Raw genomic sequence first — 23,873 nt, 5'->3', positions numbered from 1 at the left:
GACAGAATAAATTACAGTTCTACTGCAGAGATAAGATTAGCTAAAGATTAGAGTGGAGGCAGCCCAGTTTACAGTAGAAGTGCACTTTAAAGTCTCCTTAGGCCCTTGTGTTTTTAGTTTGGGATGAGTGAGCAGGGCTGAGCCTTAGGTCTGTGTGGGAAGTGTGGATTTGTTGAGATATATGGCTATCAAGTGATCAAGACATGGTCTGGGGTTGAGAAAGTGTGACAAATGGTGGAAGAGGCTTGGGGTTTCCGAAGGTGAGATGCGTAGGAGATGGGGATTGAGAAGAGGTCAGTAGATGTCATGGGAAAGGACAAGGGAGATTTTTAGCTTGGGGAATGAGTAGGAGGACTAAGAACATGGGCCAAAGTTGCAAGGCAGTGGATAGTAGTCATGGAGTATGGAGCTGCTGTTGTCCTGGTCTTTGGAAGGAAGTGTGTAAGTGATGGGCAAGCAGGGCCTTGGGGGAGATGTACAGAGGGCACATCTCTGGTACTGTTGTCAGTTGCAGAAGGTCAGTGAAAACTTCATTATTCTTAATTTATTAACTTACTGAGTTCAAATTAGCCCCTTTAAGCATTTACAAATGAAATTGCTAAATTATTAGAGGGAAAGATATTCATATGAATCAAGCAATCTAGTGAGAGAGACTTTATAAAACACAAGTGGCTGCTCTTGTGTTTGGATCTCCAGTATGTCAGGAACAATGAAGACACCAAGTGTGTTTTTCTTGTCTTGCACTGTAGCACCAATTGCCTTGTGAAGGTTCTTCAAATAATTTAGTGGAGGGAAGTACCTTTTTTCTTATTTTTTTTTTTTTTTTTGTTCTGAACCAAGTTTAGTTCTCTAGTTTGAACACTGAGATGTGTGATAGACTCATTATGAATGACTGAATGTGAGAGGTATTGGTGGGAGCAAAGGAAGAAAGTCATAAAATACTATAGGAAGAAAAAAATGCAGGATTGGGAAGTTAAAGCAGACACTTTTCCACTACACAGAAGAGTGTTATCTTCAGCTGCAAATTTCACAGGGTCACAAATGTTTGAGATTGGAAGGGACCTTTGGAAGTCATCTGGTCCAACTCCCCTGTTCAAGAAGGGCCACCTAGAGTACAGTGCCCAGGTCTGTGTTTGAATGTCTTCTGAATATCTTCAAAACTTGGGCATCTACAGTCTCCCTGGGCACCTTGTGCCAGTGCTTGGTCTCTCTGTCACAAGAAAAATGTGTTTCCTGGTGGTCAGAGGGAAGCTCCTGCATTTCTGTTTACACCCATTCCTTTTGGTCCTGTCCCTGGGTACCACTGAGCAAAACCTGGATCCATCTTTTCTACACCTTCCCTTCAGATTTTATACATATACATATAGATGAGCTTTCCTCCCAAACCCTTTCTCTCTGCCTTTCCTCATAAAAAGGGAGTTCCAGTCCCTTAATAATTTTCGTGGCACTTTGCTGGGCTTTCTCCTTTTTGTCCATGTCTCTCACACTGAGCCTACACTGGACCTCTACTGATGCCTGAGGCTGTTCCTCCCCAGCTGTGGGACTTTGCACTTCTTCATGAGCTTTAGGTTCATGAGCTTTAGGTTCATGAGCTTCAGGTTCATGCGGTGAATCCATTTCTCCAGCTTGACAAGGGCCCTCTGGATGTCAGCACCACCCTCTTTTGTATCACCCACTCTGCCCCATTTCTCTTGGCTAAAAGAAATATTTCCCTTAAGGGAGCTGTAAATTTTCTATCATGATTATGTAATTTTGAGATCATGAAAATAAACTTGCTTAAATAATTTATCACTTAAAAACTCAGACTTTTCTTTTAATTTTGGCTAACATATATAGCAAATACTAGATAGCTGCTGAATGTTGAGTAGATTAATAGTCATTTTGTTACAGCTGAAATTAAGTTGCCATGTTATGACAGATGAATTGGTTGTAAATACAATTTCTTAATTATCTGTTCAGTTGGTTGCTTTGATTATTGCTGTAAAGTCAGTCCAGTGTTTCTTTACTTTCAAACTTGTCTCATTTTTCCCTTCCCCTGACCCAGATACTACTGACAAAATGTTAACTACAACCTGAGCAGTAGGCAAAATTGTTTATCTGAAGGCTGCTTGTGGTATTTGGAGAGGGAGGTGGAACTCTGTGACCCGTAGTCTTGGTGCTTCCTCTATCTTTTTGCAACATACCAAGAAAAAATTACTTTGATAAGACTTTGAACCAAACCCAAGGCCAAAGAAATTTTGCTTACTTTTGCAGTTTTTAGTTGCATGAAAGAGTTGAGTGAACTTTGTGCTGTGTAAAAGAATTAGAGGATGAAGTGGAGAAAACAGTTCCAGATTCTGCTTTATATGAATGCTTTCAAATTAATAGTTTTCTGAAATAGAACAGTGCTACATTATGAAAAATCTAGCATTCAAATCCTGGAGACATTTAGATGCTATGAGCTGTGAGAATGATTTTCCATACCAAGGTGATCTGAGAATGTAAAATGTGTGAAAAAGACAGTTTATTAGAAAAAGATCTTTGATTTTTGAAATCTATAATTTATTATGCAGCCCATCTGGAGGGTTGCCTCACTTACTATTTTTCAAGCTTGTATTTTACCATAGCTTAACATTTAACAGGTGAAAGATAAAAAAATAATGTATCACCACAATATGAACCAAAATCAGTGAAAGAACTGTTTTACTTTTTTTACACGGGAAAAAAAACTATGAAAAGAAATTCCTTAGGTGTCCCACTAAAATATATGATCACATCTAAAGAAGGAGAAAGTGGAAACCAAATATTTCAACAATTTATTGTTGAAATATTCATAAACTGGGAACAATCAAGGAAATCAGTTAATGGTGAATGATTGTTTTCATTGTTGAAATGCAGCTTCAGGTTATTCCAATTTTTAAAAATGAAGCCAAATGTAAAGTTCTTAGCAAAGCACAAAGCAGATCTTTGCAAAATCTCCTTGTCCTGTGTAACACTGAGGAACAGGGACTGTACCTTTCAGTAAGGCCTGGTCAGAGTTTGATTCTGTACAATTCTGTATAGAGTTTGGTGCTGTACAATTGATAAGTCACAGATAAGGTGAATAATGTCTAGCTCACACTGCATGATTCTGCCCTTAATCGGGCAGTAGTAAGTGACAGACAAGTACAATGTGTCAACTCATATTTTATGCTGAAAGAGGAATTATGGAAATCATTGATACACTCCAACATGTATTTCTGAAGTATGCAATATGAAGTCAAGGAATTACTATGGGCATTTAATGTGTTACAGTGGTGTGAGAGCATGCAACTTGTGTTTTAATTCCTGTTAACTGGGATGAGCTGGATCAGCAAATCTCTGCCCTCCCCTCCTGGTGGATGAGTCTCTTAAAACCTGTAATCCTTAATCATTACAATGTAATGATTTTATTTTGAGCTATTTTCTAGAGACAAGTGGACTTTTGTGTAGTGGTAAATATTTTATGGCAGTTGTTGTAAGCCACATCTTTGTATTACGTCTCAGTTAAAACACTTTGGATTTGAATGTTAGTTACGTAACACAAAGATGCTTCTGAATGAGCCTTCAGCAGATAGTGTATTTTTTTTTAAATTTTTTTTTATGGTGTTGTTTGTGGTTTTTTTTTTTTTAATGTGATCCACTGCACCGCTGTGGTATGCAGAAAATATTCTGTTTTTCAGTTTTGTGTCCTGCCCTCCTCCCTTATGCTATACAGTTGTGAATAACAGCTACAGCCTGGTTATTATGGCATTCCCTTGGGATGTAGATACCTGTTCTACAGTGTTTCATAAAGCAAACAACAACATCCATGGAAGAGAAGTTGTCCTGCTCATTAGGATTCTCCAAGGGAGATCCAAATTCCTAAATCATTAGGAGACTTGTGTTACAGCCAGTGCTTTTGTGAGTGGTTCCAGCTAGCAGAGTCTATGTTCTGTTGCCAGTATTTGTGCTCTTGAGCACAGAGTGTATTGGGAGCTGACCTGGGCTCAGGCAGCCCTTTGCTCTTGCTCTGGGTGTTGCTGGTTTTAGGCTGATCCATTCCATAAGCTGCCTCTTCCTGGGAGAGGAGGCTTTGTAGCAGTTGGAAGGAGGAGGGAGGGTGGTGAGAGATGCTTTGCACAGCAGGACCAGATTGAACTGGCTGAATTCATTTACAAATCTGTGCCTTGATGTCATCATTCTGGTTAAGATGCCCAGCTCTTCAGCTGCTGGTTGGCGAGGGGACTGTGAGCTTCTGTGTCTTGGGGTTTTATGCAGCTTGACTTTATTTGAATAGCTTTTCTTGAAGAGAAGAAGGACTCCCCACACCCTCTCCCTGCCCCCCAGCTGGTGTCATCTCCAATGGGTGGATAGTTCTGGGGTGACCAAGTCCATGCCTTTAATGAAAACTTGTCACCAAAAAAAAGTTTATTTTTCTGGACTTGAACCTAACTAAAATTTACCATTTTGCACTTTTAACCTGAAAATGGCATAGCTAGACAGACAATGAGAGATTCTGAAGATTTTTTAAATCCTTATCATACATACACACACACACACACACACAAAATCTGATTTCCAATGAGATGGTACATGTGTTTTCTTTCTTTTGGTATGATGTATAAAATCAGATGTGTTTTAAGTGTTAGCTTGAGTCGCCTTGAGAGAAAAGTGTGTGTAACTTTATGTAATGTATTGTTTTTAACAGCTTGCTTTTACACGAGATGGATTGTGTGGCTTGTGGAATGAAATGGTAAAAGATGGAGAGATTGTATATCCTGGAACAGAATTAATACAGAGTGGTGAGCTACCTCCAAGAAAAGGTATGAATTTTAAACTTCTTTGAATTTGTTCCTTTTTTTCTTTCATTGTGGTGCTGGAAGTGGACTTACTTCAGCTTTCATACTGTCACAAAACTTCTGTTTATCATCACCTGTCTGTATGATTTGCAGGTGTTAATGTTTTGAATTAAATACAATTGAAAGTGATTTTTAAAAAGTGTATGAAAAGGTGATGTCCAAGCCTCCAAATGAAGGCTTAAATCTGTTCCAGCATTGTGAAATTTAACTTCATAACTAGGCATGTTACTATGAGAGAGGCTTGGCAGTGTCTTTTTGTTTGGTATGCTTGGTGTGTTTACAGCTGTAGCCTTTGTTTAAAGGAAGTGGACTGAGGAATGGGATAAAGCTGATACTGCTATTTCTAATTTTGTTTACAGTCTTCAGCAAGTAACTGAAAGGTCAGCTTAAGAACTGTCCACGATCTGCTTGAGAATGTAGTGTGTGTGGGGTTTTTGGGATTTTTTTGCCCTTTTTTTAAGTTTTCCAATGTACTTGAGAGCAGTTATAACACTGCAAATATTGCAAATGGCAGAGTAATACATCTGCGTAGAGAGATTACTTTGGTGGGGGTGGATTTTTTTTTGTGAGGGGGAATGCTGGAATGGGATGATTCTGCTCTTGCCTTTTTTTCATTTTCACCACAAAAGTGGTGCTCTTTTAACTCCGTACTGAACAGAAAATTAAACTGGTCAAAAACTAAAATATTTGTTTCCTGATCTGGCTGAAATGGACTCACTAAGTGGTCTGATAAGTTTTGTCAGTAATTTGTAAAATTCCCAGATAAATGAGGAGATGTGTAGAAACACTGCCTTTGGTAACGGTGAACTATTTTTTGGCATCTGTTACTTCCTGAATTGTACTGTGGGATAGACATGATATTTCAAACCAATAATGCTCGATTACTCATGTAGACAATTTTTGCATACCTATAGTATTCCTCCTTTAAAAATAGGAGGAATGGATGTGTTTTTAACTGGAGGAGGTAATTTTTACAGGAAGTAAGATACAGTAAATAATTTATGAAAGAAGAATGAATTATACATTTACTTATCAAGGGTATGAGCTTTGTAGGTTATTAGTGGCTGCATGCTGTAGTAAAAATCAGGTTATGCTCCTAACTGTTTCAGAGTTAGAAAACTTTTGTCTTCCCTATGCTGCTGGCCCTTTGGAGTATTGTTGTTGCCACTGAGTGAAAATACAGCTGATCTTATCAGGAAGGCTACTACAAAGCTGCTCATGAAATGAGTGGAGGTAGAGTAATGGTTTGTTCTTTGGGTTGGCTACTGCCATGTGTAGTAACAAAAGGCATTGTAAACTTTTTGCAATAAAGGGAAGTATTACCTCCTAAAGGAATTGTAGGAAATGCTTTCCTGTTTACTGACAGCTCATGATAGAAGTGTTGTGGTGGTTGTGGGAAAACAATTCAACACACTGTGCTTTCATGTAGAAGGGTAACAAACATCTGTAGTACTGAAGGGTATTATTTTTATTTATATATATATATGTTTTAATATATAAATAAAAATATACATAATCTGTATTTTACTAGCTATATAAATTATATAATGTAGATTTTTTTCCTTGCTTTGCAAAATTATCTTTTTGTGCTGGATACTTACACATTGCTTTTTAGAGTTGTACCTGTGCTAGTCCTTGACAGAAAACTGTTCTTCCAATATCTTTATAGCTAAGTAGCTGCAGAGAATTGAGATTTTTAGTTAATTATGGTGCTGTAATGCTTTTAGTAATTCTGAGAAAGCTTATAGAAAGATGTCATAGTATAATGTTTTTTAATTTTCATGGTAATCCTTGAAATACCAGCTAGGAAAATGCAGTCTGTCACTTCTGATACAAAATATAGACAGCAGTATAAAATAAAAATCCAGAAGTGCTAAGTCAATCATCTGTGACTTCATGTTTGTCCACCCTTAGGACACTTGTTCTGAACAATGTTGAGAATTTATTTTTTAATGCCAGCTGTGTGTACACTTTCAGAAAGTTCAAAAAGTGTTGATTGAGAGAAAAATTGTAGAACACTTATTTAAAAACACAGAGTTTCTGACACTTCACTGTATAAATAAGGCTTTTATGTTATGCTAAAATGTCCAAGCTGTGATGAGGCTTTTGAAAGCTTTTTCATGTACATAGTGGTGAAGGCAGACTGCCACTTCTTGTTTCCAGTACTGTATTGTGGTGGGCTGACCTTAGCCAGGTGCTCACCCTTCCAGCTCCTTGCCTGCTGCCCCTCCTCCACGAGAGGTGGAAATAAAATATTTAAATAAATATTAAAAATATAAATATAAATATAAAAGCTTGGGAGTTGAGATAAAGCCAGGGAGATCACTTACCTGTTATTGTTGTGGGAAAAATTAATTTAGTTTATTTTAGTGCCAATTAAGATAATGCCAACTAAAATAAACACTAAAATTGTATGGTGAGTAACAAAGGTAAAAACTAGAATGCCACCTTCCACTTGTCTTTGCTTCTGGAGGAGTTAAGTGTAGGTATTACACAGCACAGATCACACCTGTTCCTTTCCACAGCTGGAGGGTGTATGTCCTGCTACATATCTCTTGAAACATTGCAGTAGTTTGGAGATTTAAATAACAGCTTTTTTTAGGCTTTTAGCTCTTAGGATTAATGTATGAACTGTGTTTTTGTGAAGTTAGTCTTCATAAATGCTGTTGTGTTGGCCTACAGGATTCTAAAATACAGCTATCTTGCTTACCAGGCTTGAGGGGGAAAAAAAGGGCAATTTTAGGTCACTGTCAATCAGGTTGTATGTTTGATCATGGAAGCAGAAAAATTGGTGGTCAGTTTGCACCTCTGAACTTGCATCTTAGGTTGAGTTTAATGAAATTAAAAATCTAAAGTATTTACATCTGTTTAGTTGGTACTTACTTTTTTTGCATAGATGATCTGCAAATATAATTCAAGACGAGAGGGAAAAGTACACACAAGTAATGAGATTTATATAAAACCCAGTGGTTTCATATGAAAAGCAATATAGATTAATGTCAATATTCAGAGTTTGTTGCTAGATTGACTAATCTGGAGATGAACAAGAGAGATTGCTGTATGTAGTCCCTTCTATTCAGTCTTTTTTAAGAAGTTTTGATTTAAGCCCATACACACACACACACACACACATATATCTATATATATAAAAATATATTTCTTCACTAGTGCTATAGCTCTCTATTGATGCTGACTGGACTGTTCAGAAGAGGCTCTTCATTCTGTCAGTGGATATTAGCAGTGGCAGCAGACTGGAAGAACATGCTATTGATAGCAAAAACCATTCCTTTTTACTCTAGGAAGAATATAAAAGTAGTGCATTTTTTTTTTTTCTCCTGTGAGCAAGAATGTTTGGTTAGGAATAAGGTCTTTGTTTTGAATTCGTGGCACTTTAAGAAAAACATGTTTGATAAATGTGTTCAGCAGAATGTGTTTGTGTGTTTCCAAGTACCATCTGAGGACACAGCTGTGACAGTAGTGATGTCCAAATACAGGTGCACTTTTAGCATGGTGTGTATTTCAAAGACAATCAGGCTGCCCTCAGGAAATTTGGATTAGATTAATACCTTGTATACTGGAATCTGTGTTCTGAAAATAATAAAAAGTATTAAATAATATTATTCTTACTAAATTTTCAAGTTAGAGAACCGTTACTGTAAAATTTTAAGACATATCAGTCTCTTTAAGACACAAAAGTCTCTTTTGTGGGTTGCTATTTATTTATTTTTGATTTCTCAGACTTCATAGGTGGAAAATTCTGTTTCAATTAGCTGTTTTAAGTTCCAGGACAAAAATACAAAATTGTCAGCTTCATACCTCTGTCCTGCCTTTGGTAAACACTGTGGGCTTCTTTTTCTGTTCCCCCTTTCCTGAAAGTTGGACTTTCTCTGCCTGGTGCCTCTAAATACACAAACCTCATGCAGTGTTGCACCTGCAAGCAGGTTAAATGAAGTCCAAATGCCACAAGCAATTCCAGAGAGGCTGGCAGGAACAAAACATTTATGACAAGAATAACAGCATGTGGGAATTGGTTATGGTGGCTGCTGTGCAAACCACATTATAAATCAAACTGGAGCAGTGTGTAGGGATGTCGGCTGGCTCCTGCGTTGAGCCTTCTTTTTTTTTTTTTATTTTTTTGTGTAAGGGAGAACTTGTTAAAAGTGAGAAGTGGCACTTTTCTGCTTCCCCTGACCCAGCTGTGGGCTGTACACAGTGACTCAAAAATTCAGTGCTCAGCTGTGGATTTTCATATTCTGCAGGATAGGGAAGTCTGTAGTCACTCTGTTGGACAGCTTGACTTCAGAAGTGTAGAATGCTCTATTGTCAATTCAAACAATAATTTAATGCATTAAAAAATAGTATACAGGGAAGAAAAGAATTTTATTTCTGATTAGGATTAGGAGATCAGATCTTATCATCTGACCTAGAAGGCTGTATAAATATGGTTTGCAAATGGTAAAGCAGATCTTTCCCTCACAAATAACAAGTATCAATTTTGTGTATGTAGGTGTATATATATATGGGTGTGTGTGTAAAACATCAAGGATTTTTGACAGAAAATATATTGCAGCTGAAACATTCCCTGGATCTGGGACTACCAAATACTGGTTTAGGGTGGTTGTAAAACACAGCCCTTTTCTAAAGCACTCTATGTGACTTTTTGCCCTGTCAACATCTGTAGGGGAACTGTTGCAGGCTTTCTCTTGCCACGGAGGGGTTCCCAACTGCATGAGTTCATTGGCATTTCAGAGCAGCACAAGACCATACTAGAACAGGTGGTGGAGGCCACTATGCAGTGTCAGGTTTTTTCCCTCATTGATTATGAAATGTAAGTTCCATTTTTAGTGCTTCCTTTTTATGCTCTGTCTATACCAGATTAGGCCATGGCTGTGCAAGATAGTGCACACATGGTGAGCTGCTGTGCTTTGGTTTGGGAGCTCATTTCTAGCTGAAAAGGGTTGCTTCAGTTGCTCAGTTCTGGCTGCTGGCTGTGCCTGCCTGCCTCACTTTAGAGGTATAAGGCTGTATACTAAAACATAATAAAGGGGAAAGTCTTTCAGAGAGATGTTATGTTGCTTCCCCCACCACAATGTTCACAAAATTAAGTTAAATCATACTGACACACTGCACTGTATTTTTGAATGCACTGGTTGTGAAATTGTCTTTTTACTTTGGTCTGTTCTGGTTTTGCTCAAGATATTTCTCTTCCCTGCCCCTCTTTCTGAAAAATCTTTGGGTCTTCCTGTTTAAAAATTTTTAATGAAGCATAACAGAACTTCCATAATTATGATGTCTGTGTTGCTGCATTCAGTCTAGACTGATACCAGCTATGTGTGTTATGTGGCAAGTAGTTTTTTTGCAAGTTTAGTGAACTGTCTTTGTGGAACAATTGGACATGGTCTTTTAATGTGATTTTTAGCTCATTTCCTTCCACTTTTTCTCTCATTGCTCCTCTTCCTGGTTCATACAGACAATTGAGAAAGAAATCCTCCTGTGGATTTACGTGCCAGGGTTGTTTTTATTGCATACAAAGCTTGAGTTCCCACCTGGATTGGGATCTTCTCTATTTGCAGTGAGGAGTTTGATTAAGTGACTAACTTTGTTGCCCTTGGTTGTCATCCTTTGCCAAGGATCTGTTGAAAAGCATCACAAGTTCTCCTACATCTGCCTGTAAATTGTGTCTTGGCACAGCATCCTTCTACCCACTGACTAAAATTCCAGACCCTGCAAAGTGTGTCCCTAGACGTGTGGGTGAGTGGAGAAACAGTGAGATTTATGGTGTTACTGTGGAAATATTGTGAGCCACTGGGGCTGAGCAGGGTCCTTGGTGTATAATGAGTTCTGTACTTTTCATGTTATTCTCCTGTGCCTCTGAAAAGAAACAGCTGGATTGAATCACATTTTGGACATTGTTATCAAACTGGTGACTCACAGGCTGTTCCTGTTTGAGGGACACAGTTGGATTCTCTGTTTGCCACTTACAAGAAGTATATCCAAATTGCATTTTCCTGTTCTCAAGTGACTTTGCTATCTCTTCCTTGGCCCACAATCTCAGCTCCATCATGGGTACTGCAATTATGCCTCCTTTCCTTTTTTCCTGCCCTTCAGTCTTCATCTTCCACCTCCTAAACACCTGTCAGTTACAGGTCAGGAAACAGTGCTTTAATTTAAAATTTGGGTTATTAAGGTGGCACAAAAGAACTTTATTTTGGGAGGTCTTATTGTCTCCAGTTAAAAAAGAAAAACTTAACAAAGAGGCAATCACAGATCCAGTTCCAGCCAGATTAAGCATTAATTTTCTGTTAGGCCAGATGGAAAGAATAGTTGAATGTTCTTGTACACTGTGATAGGTGCATTTTGTACATTCTGAGGTAATGAGAGCCTTTGATCTCACTCCATGAGTGTGAGGCAGGCTGCAGTCAGATGTTCCATGTCTGGCTACTGATGTAAACCTCTTGCTTATTATTTTCTTCTGATATATGCTGGTACAAATGTATTATTTTGGTGGGGTATGTGGAATGAGAAAGGAAAAAAGACAAAATAATAGTGATTATCTGTCATGTTGTAGCTGGAACAGTTAGGGATGGAATCTCTGGACTAGACAGGCAGATAGGAATGAAGGATGGATCAGTTCTAGGAGCCAGGTAAAAAAGACTGGAACTAAACTCTTCATAGGCAAGTTTCAAATGCTGGACTTGAGAAATTTTGAGTGGTATGGTTTGAAAAGAAGGTCAGGGTGAGGAAAGTGGCTGCCCACGTGTCCCTCAGTTGCAAGGCAATCTTATGCATTGCGCTGACTGGAGGTATGGATATGGAAATCCCATGTCCCAATATAAATAAAGAGAAACTTCCAGCTGTCTAGTTCTACTCCATTTAGAAAATTGAGACTTTCAGGCAGCCTTTGATTACAGAGATAAGTGACTAATGTCTGTGTTCTGACTTTGTGAAAGTAGTCTCAAAAGGATTGCACATGATGTTTTGTTGCTTGGGCAGAAAATGGTGGTATTATTTTCAGTACTTGCCAGTAATTACTAAGATGCTAGATGTTTTACAGATGTTGACATACTGCTGCATAAAAGTAGTGTAAATGCCAATGTGTAGCTCTCCTTGATTTTGAAATATAGGCTATTGCTGTCTTTTTTTTTTTTTTATTCTTGGAAACAGAATATAAAACCAAGTAAATGCTACAGCAATACAGATAGCTGGGAGCACGGTCTGACTTCAGGTGCCTTCTTTGCAGTACTGTGTATTGCAAATCCTTTTCAATTCTTACATGATGGTATCTATATTAAATGTTAATCATGCTGAGGAGGTTACAAAGGTGATTTCTGGATTGCAAGGTCGCTGTCTTATGAAAGGTAAACATGAGACCCAACACCTGAGACAGTTCAACTTCCCCCACCATGTTCTCTTAATGATAGACAAAATTTCTATAAGCTTGTGGGCTGGGGATTTCACCTATATATTTCTAATCTAGACCTGAATTCCAGCCTGACTTGAAGGTAGCTTAACTGGTCTTTTTTTTCCCCCTCCCTTTTGTTTTCTTTAGATGATAGCACTGAATGCCAAACTGCATCAAAGAAAGAAGAGCAGAATGACAAAGAAAAGAAAGATGAAGAAGAGACTCCACTGCCCACCTACAGGGCCAAATCGATTGTTGAGAGTTGGGTGTGGGGTAAACAACCAGGTATCACAGCTGTTTTGGTCATTTTCACTGACATCATGTATTCTGTATCCATCAGGAAGTGTTTCTATCAAATGTTCTTGCTGACATCTGCATCTGTTAGGTTAGTGAAACAAGTTGGATACGTGGTTTAACTGTGACTGAAATTAGACATTTACTGTAATTAATTTCAAGTTTAATTAGACTCTTGACTTGAAGAGTCAATTTGTCCCTTTCAGGCTGCTTGAAGGAACGATAGACCAGCTTGAAATAAATGAAGTAATAACCCAGTGAAAAGTTCCAATGTCTTCAGAATATTTCTTTTCAGTTGCAGACATTATAAAGAAATTGCTTTGTTTCTGAAGCCTGAATTTTCTGCAGGCAGTAATGGTTTAATGGGTGATTTTTCTCTTTGGTTTCATGGTCTGGTAGATAGGTTTCTGTGAATCATGGGAGGAAGGTTGAAATGGTTAGTTCAGTTAACTGTTTGTCCTGACCTTTGCTGACAGTAATTGCACCTGTGGTGGCAGTGGAACAGCAGTTTGTGTGTTCACATCTTCATGTGGAGGTCCATAAAATACTGCTTTTGATACTGAAGCCATTTGAGGTTTGTGGTGACTGTAGAGCAGCAGTTTATTGTCTAAAATTGTCCATGTTTAAAAATAGCAGATCAGAAGAAGCCTCAGTTCAGTAGTTTATTTTACAGTTCCTGGTACATGATATTGCCTGATTCAGATGTTGGCATGTACAAACTTCAGAGACATCTGTTGTGTCACTTGTCCTTTCCCCTCACCCAGAAACACTTGAGGATCCCTGGGAAAAGTATTATCTCTCCAGTGCCAGAATCTGCATCTGTGTAGCTGTGTGTGCTGGGGGAGATACTTGTTTCTGCTGAGCCACAGGTCAGCTGCCAGGCTGCTGTCCTCTGCTCTGTGCCAGCCTGCTTGCTCCCTTTCCTTGAGGACAGGAGGACAGATGGATTTGCTGTCACTCTGGTAGTAGGACAGAATCTTGCAGTATATCAGGAATGACAAGAATTGCCACTACAGTGGAAGAGGGAGTGAGAATTGAAGGTGCTGTAGAGATGTGAGCTGAAGGTCACATTATTTATGTCTTATATTCTTATTTAGTGTGTGTTGCTGAAAAGTAAAATAAAACTGTTTTACAGAATAGTAAGCTAAATGTCAAAGATCTTAACAAATTTCTTGCAGCTGACCAGAGTCTTTAAATTCACCCTCCAATTTGGTCTTTAAGCTCACCCTTCAATTACTTTTTAAAAAAGTGAAGAAGCAGTTTTTCAAAATAAAAAGGATATTTGTGTGTTTGGAGCTTTCAGAAAGAAACAGCTTTCTGTCTTGTAGTTACTTTTAATACTTATATATAGTACGGTTTATTGCCACATGTATGGATTCTTGTTCTAGAAATAACATGTGAAGACGTTATAATTTGTCAGAAATAAATTTTTATTCCTTGACTCTGTTACCATTCGTGCTTGAAGTTTGTATCACCTAGCTGTGATAAAAATCCTTAAACAGTGTTAGGGGCACACTTGTGGTTTATTTATACAATAAACGCATTTATTGTATAAATAAACCACAAGTGGGCCTTTTGTTCATGATTGTAGGTTACCTTGTAAATTTTTGTTTTGCATTTGTCAGAAATATAGCTAATAGCTGCCTTTTGAGCCATCCTAATTGTGGCTTGGTAATTAATTTTGAAAAAGCTAGAGCATCCGTTCCATTTTGATTCTTCCTGTTAATGTTTCATAAAATGAGAACTGTTTTAAGCATTTCTTCTATTATCCTTTGAAAAATGAACTTCTAAACATTTCCTTGTCAAATCCATGAGGGAACTTTTAAAAAGGAGAGTTATTTCTTAAATATATCATTGCTGATCAAGTAAGAATTAAAGACTTACTATGTCTTCATTTACAGTTTTATATTCCTTTACAAGTAAGGTATAACTCAGAGATGGAGATTTGAAGTTATGTTACAAAAAGAACTGAAGAGGCATTTAAAGTCAGTGTTTCAGGTCAATACACTGAAGTGTTTCTGCTGAGTTGAATGATTTACAGCCTTACATTATGAAAATAGTAACTAGATATTGGACACTGTATGTTTGAGAGGTGCTGTAATGCAATCTTATTTTGCATTACATCTTGGTATCTTGGTGTTGAACTTGAGCAGGCTAATCTAGGTCAGTGGGCCTTGTGACACCCTCCCCATGAGGGCTGGGAGGTTCTGGGGGCACAGAGGAGAACCTGCTCATGAAATGTGCTGAGGAACAGTACTTCATGTGCCCCTCAGCTCCGTGCTTGTTTTGTCATCCTGGCACAAGTTCAGAGAAGCAAAATGCTTTCTCTGGGTCTCATTTATGCTGAGATCACTGTGCTGTCAGTACAGGGCAAAGATATCACAGTGGTTTTCTTTTTTTCTTATTTTTTGTAACAATCCTACTATTCCAAGAACTGTAAGAATACATAAGATAATAATAAATACATGTGTAAGTCATTTTTTGACTTTTAAGGTGGGTTTTTTCTCTCTCTTTTACGTCTTAGTTCTTCTATTTCATATGCAGCTCTTTTGTGATACCACTGTTAAACTATTCCTTTTTTAGATGAGTGCTCCTTTGAAATATCTTCTGCCTGTTGTATTCATACCAAGTTGAGTACATTCATAAAGAAGTTCCTCTGATTCTTCCTAAAAATCCTTGTTTACTACTTTCTTCTTTTTTCAGTTTTCTTTTCTGAAGATCATTCAGGTTTTAACATCTTACATGATCTGAGGCCCAGGTGTTCAGCCCTAGGTATGGGCAAAAGAAAAAGAGGAAACTCTTTGAAGTGGTTGTTCAAAGCCTGCAGAAAATAGAGCAGTATTTCATCTTCTTGGGCTTCTTTTTCTTAGTCATAATATGCTTAAGGTTGGCTATATTGAGCATACTTTTTTCAGTGTTGCACCTTATTTTTCTGATATTGTTAGTACAATATCCCCAAGATTGCACCAGGAAATGCTTTATGGGCACTACTGAAGAGGCAAGGTTAAAATTAACCATGTGACTTCAGTGAGCTTGTTGAGATACTTGTCATTACCCAGTGCACTTGTATTCCTGCATTTGTGTTATGAGAAAAGGAGATAGGCAGGACTTCCATCCTGTAAGGGGCTTTTAGTTACACAATGAAATCTAAATTTACACTGTGTTCAGAAGTAATTAAAAAGTAGTCATGACATTGAAAAAAACCCTTCTTGTAGCCTTCTTTATTGAGATACTTTTGGCTTTTATCAAATTTCTTGGTTCATACTTTCAAGTTTAGATGCTTTACAATTGATTTACAAATGTGTTAGTGTGTTTTTTACGCACAGACAGGAATTTAAATTCTGTGCATGAGTATTAGAGCATCTATTTAAACAAGTTTTGCTGTAAGACTTTGAAATCATAGAATTGTAGAATATGCTGAGTTGGAAGGGACCCATGAGGATCACTGAGTCCAACTCTTGGCCCTGCCCAGGTCACCCCAATAAATCACACCATGTGCCTGAAAGCATTGTCCATCCAAACACTGCTACTCACTGGGAACACTTCCCTGAAGAACTGCAGTGCCCAACCACCCTCTGAGTGAAAAACTTTTTCCTGATATCCAACCCAAACCTCCCCTGCCTCAGCTTTGTGCCATATTCTTGAGTCCTGTCCCTGGTCACAAGAGTGAAGGACAGGTACCTACCCCTTCACTTCCCCTAACAAAGATGTTGAAGATCACAATGAGGTCTCCCTGCAGTCTCCTCCAGGCTTAACAACCAGGTGTTCTCAGATCCTTCTCATAAGGCTTCTCCTCCAGACGCTTCACTTTCTTTCTTCTATTGAATACTAATAAGGTGGACTTTTATGTTGTTCATCTTTTGAACAGGGGAGCAGAAAGCTAAAAGCTAAATGACCTTTAGGCATTTTAGTCTTTGTTGGTACAAAATTACTTTGAAAGCCAATTTTGGTTTTGTTTCTGAAGGAAATTGTGTGTATGTGATGGCATTTTTGTCCTTCCCTCTAACTTATGAATTTGCTCATTCTAGAGGTTTGAAGGGTTGTTAGAAGCCTGTTAAGCCAAGCCAACTGCATCCTTTATCTCCTCTTTGTCCATTGGAAATAGTTTGTAGTGGAAGGGGAAAGAGAAGACAAAATATGAAATTCTCTAGGAAATTAGAGCACATTAGTTCTGCTGGTGACAGGAATGTGTACTCATTATAACAGTAGATTCATGCCAAATTCTGCTTGAAATGTGTTTCCAAGTCTGAAATCTCTCCACACTGTAGCCTCTATATTTGCTGTTACTGAAGTTTGTTAGTTAACCTGGAAACATTTCAGCCTGATATTGGCATTTTTAAGGTGCCTAATTTATCTGTCACAAGCATGTAGTGTTCCCTAAAAGAGCTAATGAAATGAGTGTTAAAAACCACCTAGCATGTTAAGTTATCTCTTTGTTCTGCTAAAACAGGAGCATACTGCCTTTGGACATGCTACCTGTCTTAGGGCTAGTGTCAGAGATGGTTTAAGAAGCTGCTCTCTCCAGCTGTTTGTTTTGTTCAAATATCTGAGTAGCACCACTTCTTAACTCTGTTCTGTCAGATAGGCTGGGTTGAACAATTCCTGTGTTTTTCCTTCTAATGCAGGGAACTTTGGGCAGGAGGAATTAGGAAGTGAAGATGTGTAGTTGTGTTGTTTGCTGAGAGGAGGGAGAGATGTGATTAATTTTAACAGAAGAGGGTAAAACCCTTGCCTAGCTCTACTGCAGCCAGCAACATACCTGACTGTAGCTGCCAGTTAACAAGTATTCTGCTAATGGCGGTTTGAGAAATTAAACTGGTGTGGTATGAACTCCAGCTCCTACAGTGCAGGTGCAGAATAGGTAAATTTCACAGAATAACTGACAAAGCATAGGATGGCTGGCATCAAGGGCTGGTGTAGTGACACAGGAGCAGTTTTGTTTTAAGAGTTCCCTGTAACCTTCTCAGATGAAATCTGAATCGTTGCTATTAATAAGCTATTCTCTCATTTGACTGTTCGGTTCATCAGTAACAAGTGTTGCTCACATTTGAAGGTTTATTGAAATGAGTTTCACTGCTTTGATTCCCAGATATGTTTAAATCTTCTGAAAGCTTAACTTATTTTTTTGTAAAGATAAATTTACTTATTGTGGAATAAGAGAAGATTTAAAGTGAGGAAGTGTATAGATATATCTCACTTAAAATAGTGTTGCTTTTAATAAAACAAGACAGTCCTTGGTTCAGTTTTTAGATGTCTGAGTTATAAGGATATCATTACCTGTTCCAGCCTTTACTACACTTTGTATATGAACTTTGTTTTGCATTCTTGAAATTCTAAAGAAAGTTTTTATTAGTATTTGTGAGCAGAATATTTTAATTTTGGTAGAAAGCCTTCCTAAAATTGTAGCCTTTTTTAACTGTGAAGACACATCCTTCTCCCCCAGCTTTCTTAACCTCCCCTAGGTCTGAGATCATTGAAACATGTCAAACCCTAAACCTTAACAAGGCAATTCTGCTGGCAAGAAATGTATCTTTGTTAATGTATGTAACACCTGGATGTCATTGTGGCTGAGTGAAAGTGGTTGGAAAGTTTGCAGTTGCAGACTTTCAGGGAAAGTTCCTTGTGGGGTAATTGCTTGAGGATTGGAGAGTAGGTGGTCTCTGCTTGTACCAAGTGTTTCTTTCTAGTAGTCCCCATGATGGATTTCTCATTAGTGTGTTGTTTCGAAACAAAGTACTTTTTCACTTTAATCTTCAACTTCGGGAGCATATTTAGAGAGGTTCCACGATTAGGTGACCTGCCAGGCAGGAATGAAGGACGAATGCTGTAGCTCTGTATTACTTGACAGATTCCTGAATCTATCACCCTGTGCTTGTTTTCTGTAGCACCAAACCTAGAGTCTTTTCCACAAACACAACTGTTAAAGTGCCTTCTTTTTTCTTCATTGACTATTTCTTTACTTTTCCTATGGATATGAGACCATAATTTGGGAATTGAATATGCAGGATAAAATTATTTGTTGAAACAGTGTTAAGCAAAGTCTCTTTGTGAAGAGGAGAGAGCATGGTCATTTTGTACTTTGGTGTTTATAGCCTGGTGATATTTTAGAGGGTGATAGGTCTCCAGTGTTCAGGAAGGGAGGAAAAAAGTCCTGACTTATGTCTTTGAATGGCTTGCCTAGAGGGATCATGAAAATGGGATGTCAGTATTGACTATGTTCTGTTGTGGTACACTGTGAGATGGTTTTTTTTGGTGTGTTTTTGCTCTGTGCTACACAGTTGTTTGGGAAATTTTGTAGAGCTAAAATTAAGTGTGATGTGGCTTTTTATAAAATTTCTTGTCAATTTTGTCATATTTCTTGTTGTTTGAGTCAGGATGTATAATTGTTGCTGTCACTTCTATCTGAGAGGTCTAGACTGCAAGGAATATTTTTTAATCTTTCTTTCCTGCTGAAAAAAATAAGTCCCTCATAGTCAGGTGGAAAGATGTGAACTGCCTAGGGGAAGGAATCTAGCACATTATGAAATGGTGAAAGGTGAGTAGCAATGTTGAAAACAGGCTGGGATGCTGCCTGACAGCAAACCCTAAGTGACTGTGCAATGTGATCCAGTGGCAGGAAGAGTTGCTTGAATTCTTTCCTGGGTACACGAAGATGGGGGACAAAATTTTGCAATACTTTTCACAGCTGCAGTTGCAAAAGAAGTTTTATACCTCCTTAGATTAAAACCTTTAACCATAGAGACTACCATAAAAGTGTCTAAATTTCTATAGTTAGGAGGCACTTGTTCCAAAAACAATGTTGATTTTGTATGGTTTTGGGTTTGGTTTTTTTATAATTATTTTGAAATGTGTCCATCTTCTCACATTGTTACATATATGCAGACATATGGGTTTTTTTCATACCCCTAGTCAGGTGTCATTTAAAACAAAGATACTTCTGTGTAGCTGCCAGGCAACAAATGTGGTTGGCTTAGGGACAAGTATAGTAATGCAGTGCAGAGCAGAGTGGGGTGGCTCAGTGACCAGACTGTTAATGAAGGGACAGAAAAGAACTCCTTTAGGAATGTACATTGTTGGTGTTTGTCTTAGGAATTAAAGCTACAGAGTATATAAAAATACAGTTTCCAAATTTTTATTTTGGAGTGGTTTTTCGTTGTAGTTGTTTTGACACTGTACTTGCCACCATCAGTTATTAGATTAATAAGACTTTGGGCTGTTGCATACTTGCTGTGGTGAAGAGAAAGAATAATTAATATTCTAGCATTGGTACATAAGTGAGATCCTTTATTTGCTAATAGCAATTGAAAGCATCTTATTTATGGTGTTGTTTCAGAAGCATAGCAGGTCTTGGCAATGATCCTAGAGCTTCTGAGAGCAGTTTTATAACTTCTGGGAAACTTTAGATAATATGTAAGATGAAAGCATGTTCATGTGGGGACTTGCAAGGGACTTGCCTGCACTTAAGAGAAGTCTGACTCTGAGGTTGGATGATGATAAGAAGTTGTTGTCTAACTTGTTTTTTTGAAAAGCATAAAGCATTTCCTGATGTTTTAATTTCAGACATGAAATGTGAAGGTTTAGATATGTTTAGTTTTGATGCTAACCTGTGTTTAAACACCTGTTTTATTTATGTCATACCATGTGCATTAAATACAGAAATGGGGAGTTCCCCTGGGTTCAGACTTCTGGTCAATTTATAATTTTCAATTTGTCTTTATTTTTCTTGATGCTATGTATAACAAAGATGAAGTTCATAAAATGGTTTTTCTCTCTGATTCTCAGATGTGAATGAACTGAAGGAATGCCTCCAGGTACTAGTAAAGGAACAGCAGACTCTGGCCACACAATCTGCAACAACAGCTCTCTCAGCTATGAGGCTAAAGCAGAGGCTGGTCATCCTGGAACGATATTTCATTGCTCTGAACAGAGCAGTTCTTCAGGAAAACATCAAAGTAAAGTGGAAAAGCAGTAGTGTTCCTCTGCCTGCTGTGGATAAGAAAAGGTAATAACACATGCATGAACAAGTTGATCCATTAGAAAAGCTATAGAAAGGTTATCAACCTGTCTGTGGGGGCTTAATGTGATTTATTCCTTCTTGTGAAACATTAATGGTCAAGAAACTTGTGATTTCTTAAGATGGCTTTACCATACTATGTGGTGTTCCCTGCCATCAGTCCTCCTTCTTGCCTGGTGCTTTCCGACAGTGTCTCTGTTTGTGCTAGTAGGTTTTTATTGTAATACATTGCTGTAGACATTAAACTTTGAGCTGTACGAATACATTTTTTGAAGTATTTCTTTTGTTCTGCTCAGCTAGAAAGTATGGAGAAGCCTGTTTCAGAAATGGTGCTAATGGAAATTACATTGTTTGAATAACAATATATTTTTGTCAATAGTTGCTCAGTTAAATAGTTGCTCAGCTCACCTAAATTAAAAAATACAAATACCTAAAAGCAGAACATAGAACCTTAGCTTGGCTGAGAAATGATGTAATTGTGCATTTTATATGCAACTATTTAATACAAATACAAAAAAGGCTGAACACAGTTCTCCTTAGTTTGAGTGAGAAATGATGTAATTATGCATTTTATATGCAACTGTTTCAAGAGAAGTAACTGAGTGAGGAACCATCTGATTACTTTTCATGTCTGGATAGCTGTCTAGACCTAAAAATAGAAAAATCTATCAGATAAGGCATTAAATAAAGCGTTCAGTAGCTGTCTAACAGAATAAGCAATTTGTCTAGAGAAATTTTTGTTAGATTGAATCTCTAGATTCAGATATGAAAGGATAATGTAAGTAGATATCACAACTAGTTATTATGAAATTGGAGTTCTGACAAGGAGATCTTTGAATAGCCTGTTCCCTTGAATTTTTTTTCAGCTCTGATTAAAAAGAGCACTGATATGTTTAAGTTATTAGATTGCTAAAAATGCAAGTATAATTTCTTGAAAAAGTCCTAGGCTGTTCACTTTTGTGATCTCAAGCAGTGTTGGAAGTGGTGGGGAATCTCTTGTTGCTGACTACAAAGGGTAGCTTGCTTAAATTAGTTTGATTGTCTGCATGAGAAGTTAACAAAGTGAATGTGAGTCCAGTGAATATTACCAAAAGTTGAAGCTGTCTCTCTTCCTTACACACACAAGTACAGAGACTGCAAAGAGATTTTTGGCATTGAGATTTGAATAGAAAGATAAGCAGTGGCAACATGGGTGGAACTAATTATCAATAATTAAAGATTAATTTTAAGAAGTCTGTAAGCTTAGATTATGCAGTCCAAACTAACTAAAAATATACACTTCCCAAGTAGATAATTAGTACATGGAGTGCCTTCTGTTTGTGTATTTTGAGTAAAGCATCATCATTTCACTTTGAGTAACTATGGGCATTTTTTTGGTGGCAGTCCATTGTGCTGGTCTGGTTTATATTTTCCTCTGTGAAGCTTTTTGATTTGGACATTTAATTGTTTCTTTCAAGTGGTTGAAGCTGTATTTTGGTTGCTGACATTTTGATGTTGTTCACCTTGTTTCTCAAGGCACAGCTGTGATTCTCTACAAATAAAAATTGTGTCATTGTATATGCATGTATATGGCTAAATTATAAAATTATTGAATATATGTTATAAAAAATAATCATAGCATAAATATATATTATTGTAATACAAGGTTATTGAAACTATTCATACATAATTTTATTTAGCTCAAGACCTGTGGGCAAAGGTGTGGAAGGACTTGCACGTGTTGGATCCCGAGCAGCACTTTCATTTGCATTTGCTTTTCTTCGTAGAGCCTGGAGATCAGGTAGGTCTGCTCTTGAGCATTTTGCATATATATTTCATTTGAAGCCATGTGACTCATTAAAGTGTGTATATCTGTGTTAAATATTGGCATAGAACTATGAATTTGTGAATGATGGATTTGGATAATTGCACTTATGTGGTATTATGCCCAGCAATGTTGTTGTTGATCAAAGCCACCCAAGCCAGTATCGACGCTGGGTTTTTCTGGGATGTTTTATGCTGAGGAAAGTAAGTTGGCATTTCATGAAAAACATGGATTTTTAGTCCTAGATTTCAGAAAAGTTAGATTTATTCTTCAGACAACGTCAAGCCACTGTGTTATTACATGATAGCAGCAGCTTAGAAAAAGCTTTGAATGTGAAGCTTGTGTTTAGTTGGTTTACTTGTCAGCTATTTGTCAAATTGCAGAGGTTGGCAGAATTGTCATCTGTGCCAATAAACCTGCCTGTCTTAGTCTGCACCATTTGGTCAGATGTCAGGTGTGGGCTTACTCCAGCCAGCTCTAGTTCTCCTCTTTTCTCAGTGGCTGCATAGTGAAATCAGCTGGTTTGGGTTTTCACCTTTCTGACTTTTTTTTTTTGGTGAAAATTTCTTCAGAATCTTGCAGTCAAATGTTCATGTGAAAATTGAGAACTTTTAGGAAGTAACATATATTGAATAAAAGCTCCATAAAATATGGTGTACAACCATTTCTCTAACTTGTGTGAAGGTGGGAATGTAACTGCTCTTGCTGTGCTCCTTAGGTGAAGATGCAGACTTGTGCAGTGAATTGTTACAGGAATCACTTGATGCACTGCGAGCTCTACCAGAGGCATCCCTTTTTGATGAAGGGACTGTGTCTTCTGTGTGGCTGGAAGTGGTAGAAAGAGCTACTAAATTCCTAAGGTCTGTTGTGACTGGGTAAGTTTCTTTTTTTGAGCTGTTAAGTGGCAAGCTTGCATCTCTCAGAAACTGGGGGTATAAACATAGTGATTTATAGAAAATTTGAGAGATTTCCTTCCTTTTACAATGTAGTTATACAAGCAAGCAAAAAATTAATGAACTATTGAAATGCTGCTCTGTAAACATGTTTTAATGATTTTAGCTGCTTAAGAAAAATCTGAATTGGTATATTCTGAATGACTGCATAAAATTTAGCAAAACAATTGTGGTTTACTAATGTAAATATATCTGCAGAAGAATGCTTTGGTAATGCTATGTATGTGCACTCTTAACTGTGCCTTTCAAGTATAGTAAAATAATACAGATTTTTGTGCTTGAGGGAAAATGCACTCATGTTGGACTTGGAACAGTCCTCTGCTTTTCCCTGTTATTTAAGTGGGCTTCAAGTTATTACCTTTTTACAGTAGTTATTAGAAGTTACTAGTAGTTACTAGAAATGTCTTTTCAATACTGGAACTAAGTCCTTAAGGTGAATATCATAAAACACATTTGAATTTCACCTGTGAAAAATGTTTTTCATATTCTTAGCAGGTTTAATAGAACTGTAGATAGATAGTGAAGCTTAGGGTGTTTTTAAAGCCTAGATGTCCCTTTAAAATTTGAT

The 23,873-nt window shown here is 37.6% G+C and overlaps 1 protein-coding gene across 3 annotated transcripts in view; it reads left to right on the top strand.

Annotated features, from left to right (window-relative positions):
* HERC2 (HECT and RLD domain containing E3 ubiquitin protein ligase 2) overlaps positions 1-23,873 on the top strand; it is a 105,169-nt gene that overhangs the window by 12,117 nt on the left and 69,179 nt on the right. For 2 of the 3 annotated variants that reach the window (XM_064711388.1, XM_064711381.1), the window contains exons 3-7: positions 4,688-4,802; positions 12,388-12,525; positions 20,317-20,536; positions 22,228-22,328; positions 23,071-23,227. In XM_064711388.1, coding sequence (XP_064567458.1) covers positions 4,688-4,802; positions 12,388-12,525; positions 20,317-20,536; positions 22,228-22,328; positions 23,071-23,227 — 731 coding nt within the window. The remainder of the gene's footprint in view (positions 1-4,687; positions 4,803-12,387; positions 12,526-20,316; positions 20,537-22,227; positions 22,329-23,070; positions 23,228-23,873) is intronic. The other variant, XM_064711396.1, reaches the window with a different exon arrangement.

This window comes from Zonotrichia leucophrys, chromosome 1 (assembly GCF_028769735.1).
Source record: "Zonotrichia leucophrys gambelii isolate GWCS_2022_RI chromosome 1, RI_Zleu_2.0, whole genome shotgun sequence".
Classification (NCBI taxonomy): domain Eukaryota; kingdom Metazoa; phylum Chordata; class Aves; order Passeriformes; family Passerellidae; genus Zonotrichia; species Zonotrichia leucophrys.
Note: the sequence above shows the minus strand (reverse complement) of the source record. Positions and strands in the feature narration are given on the sequence as shown.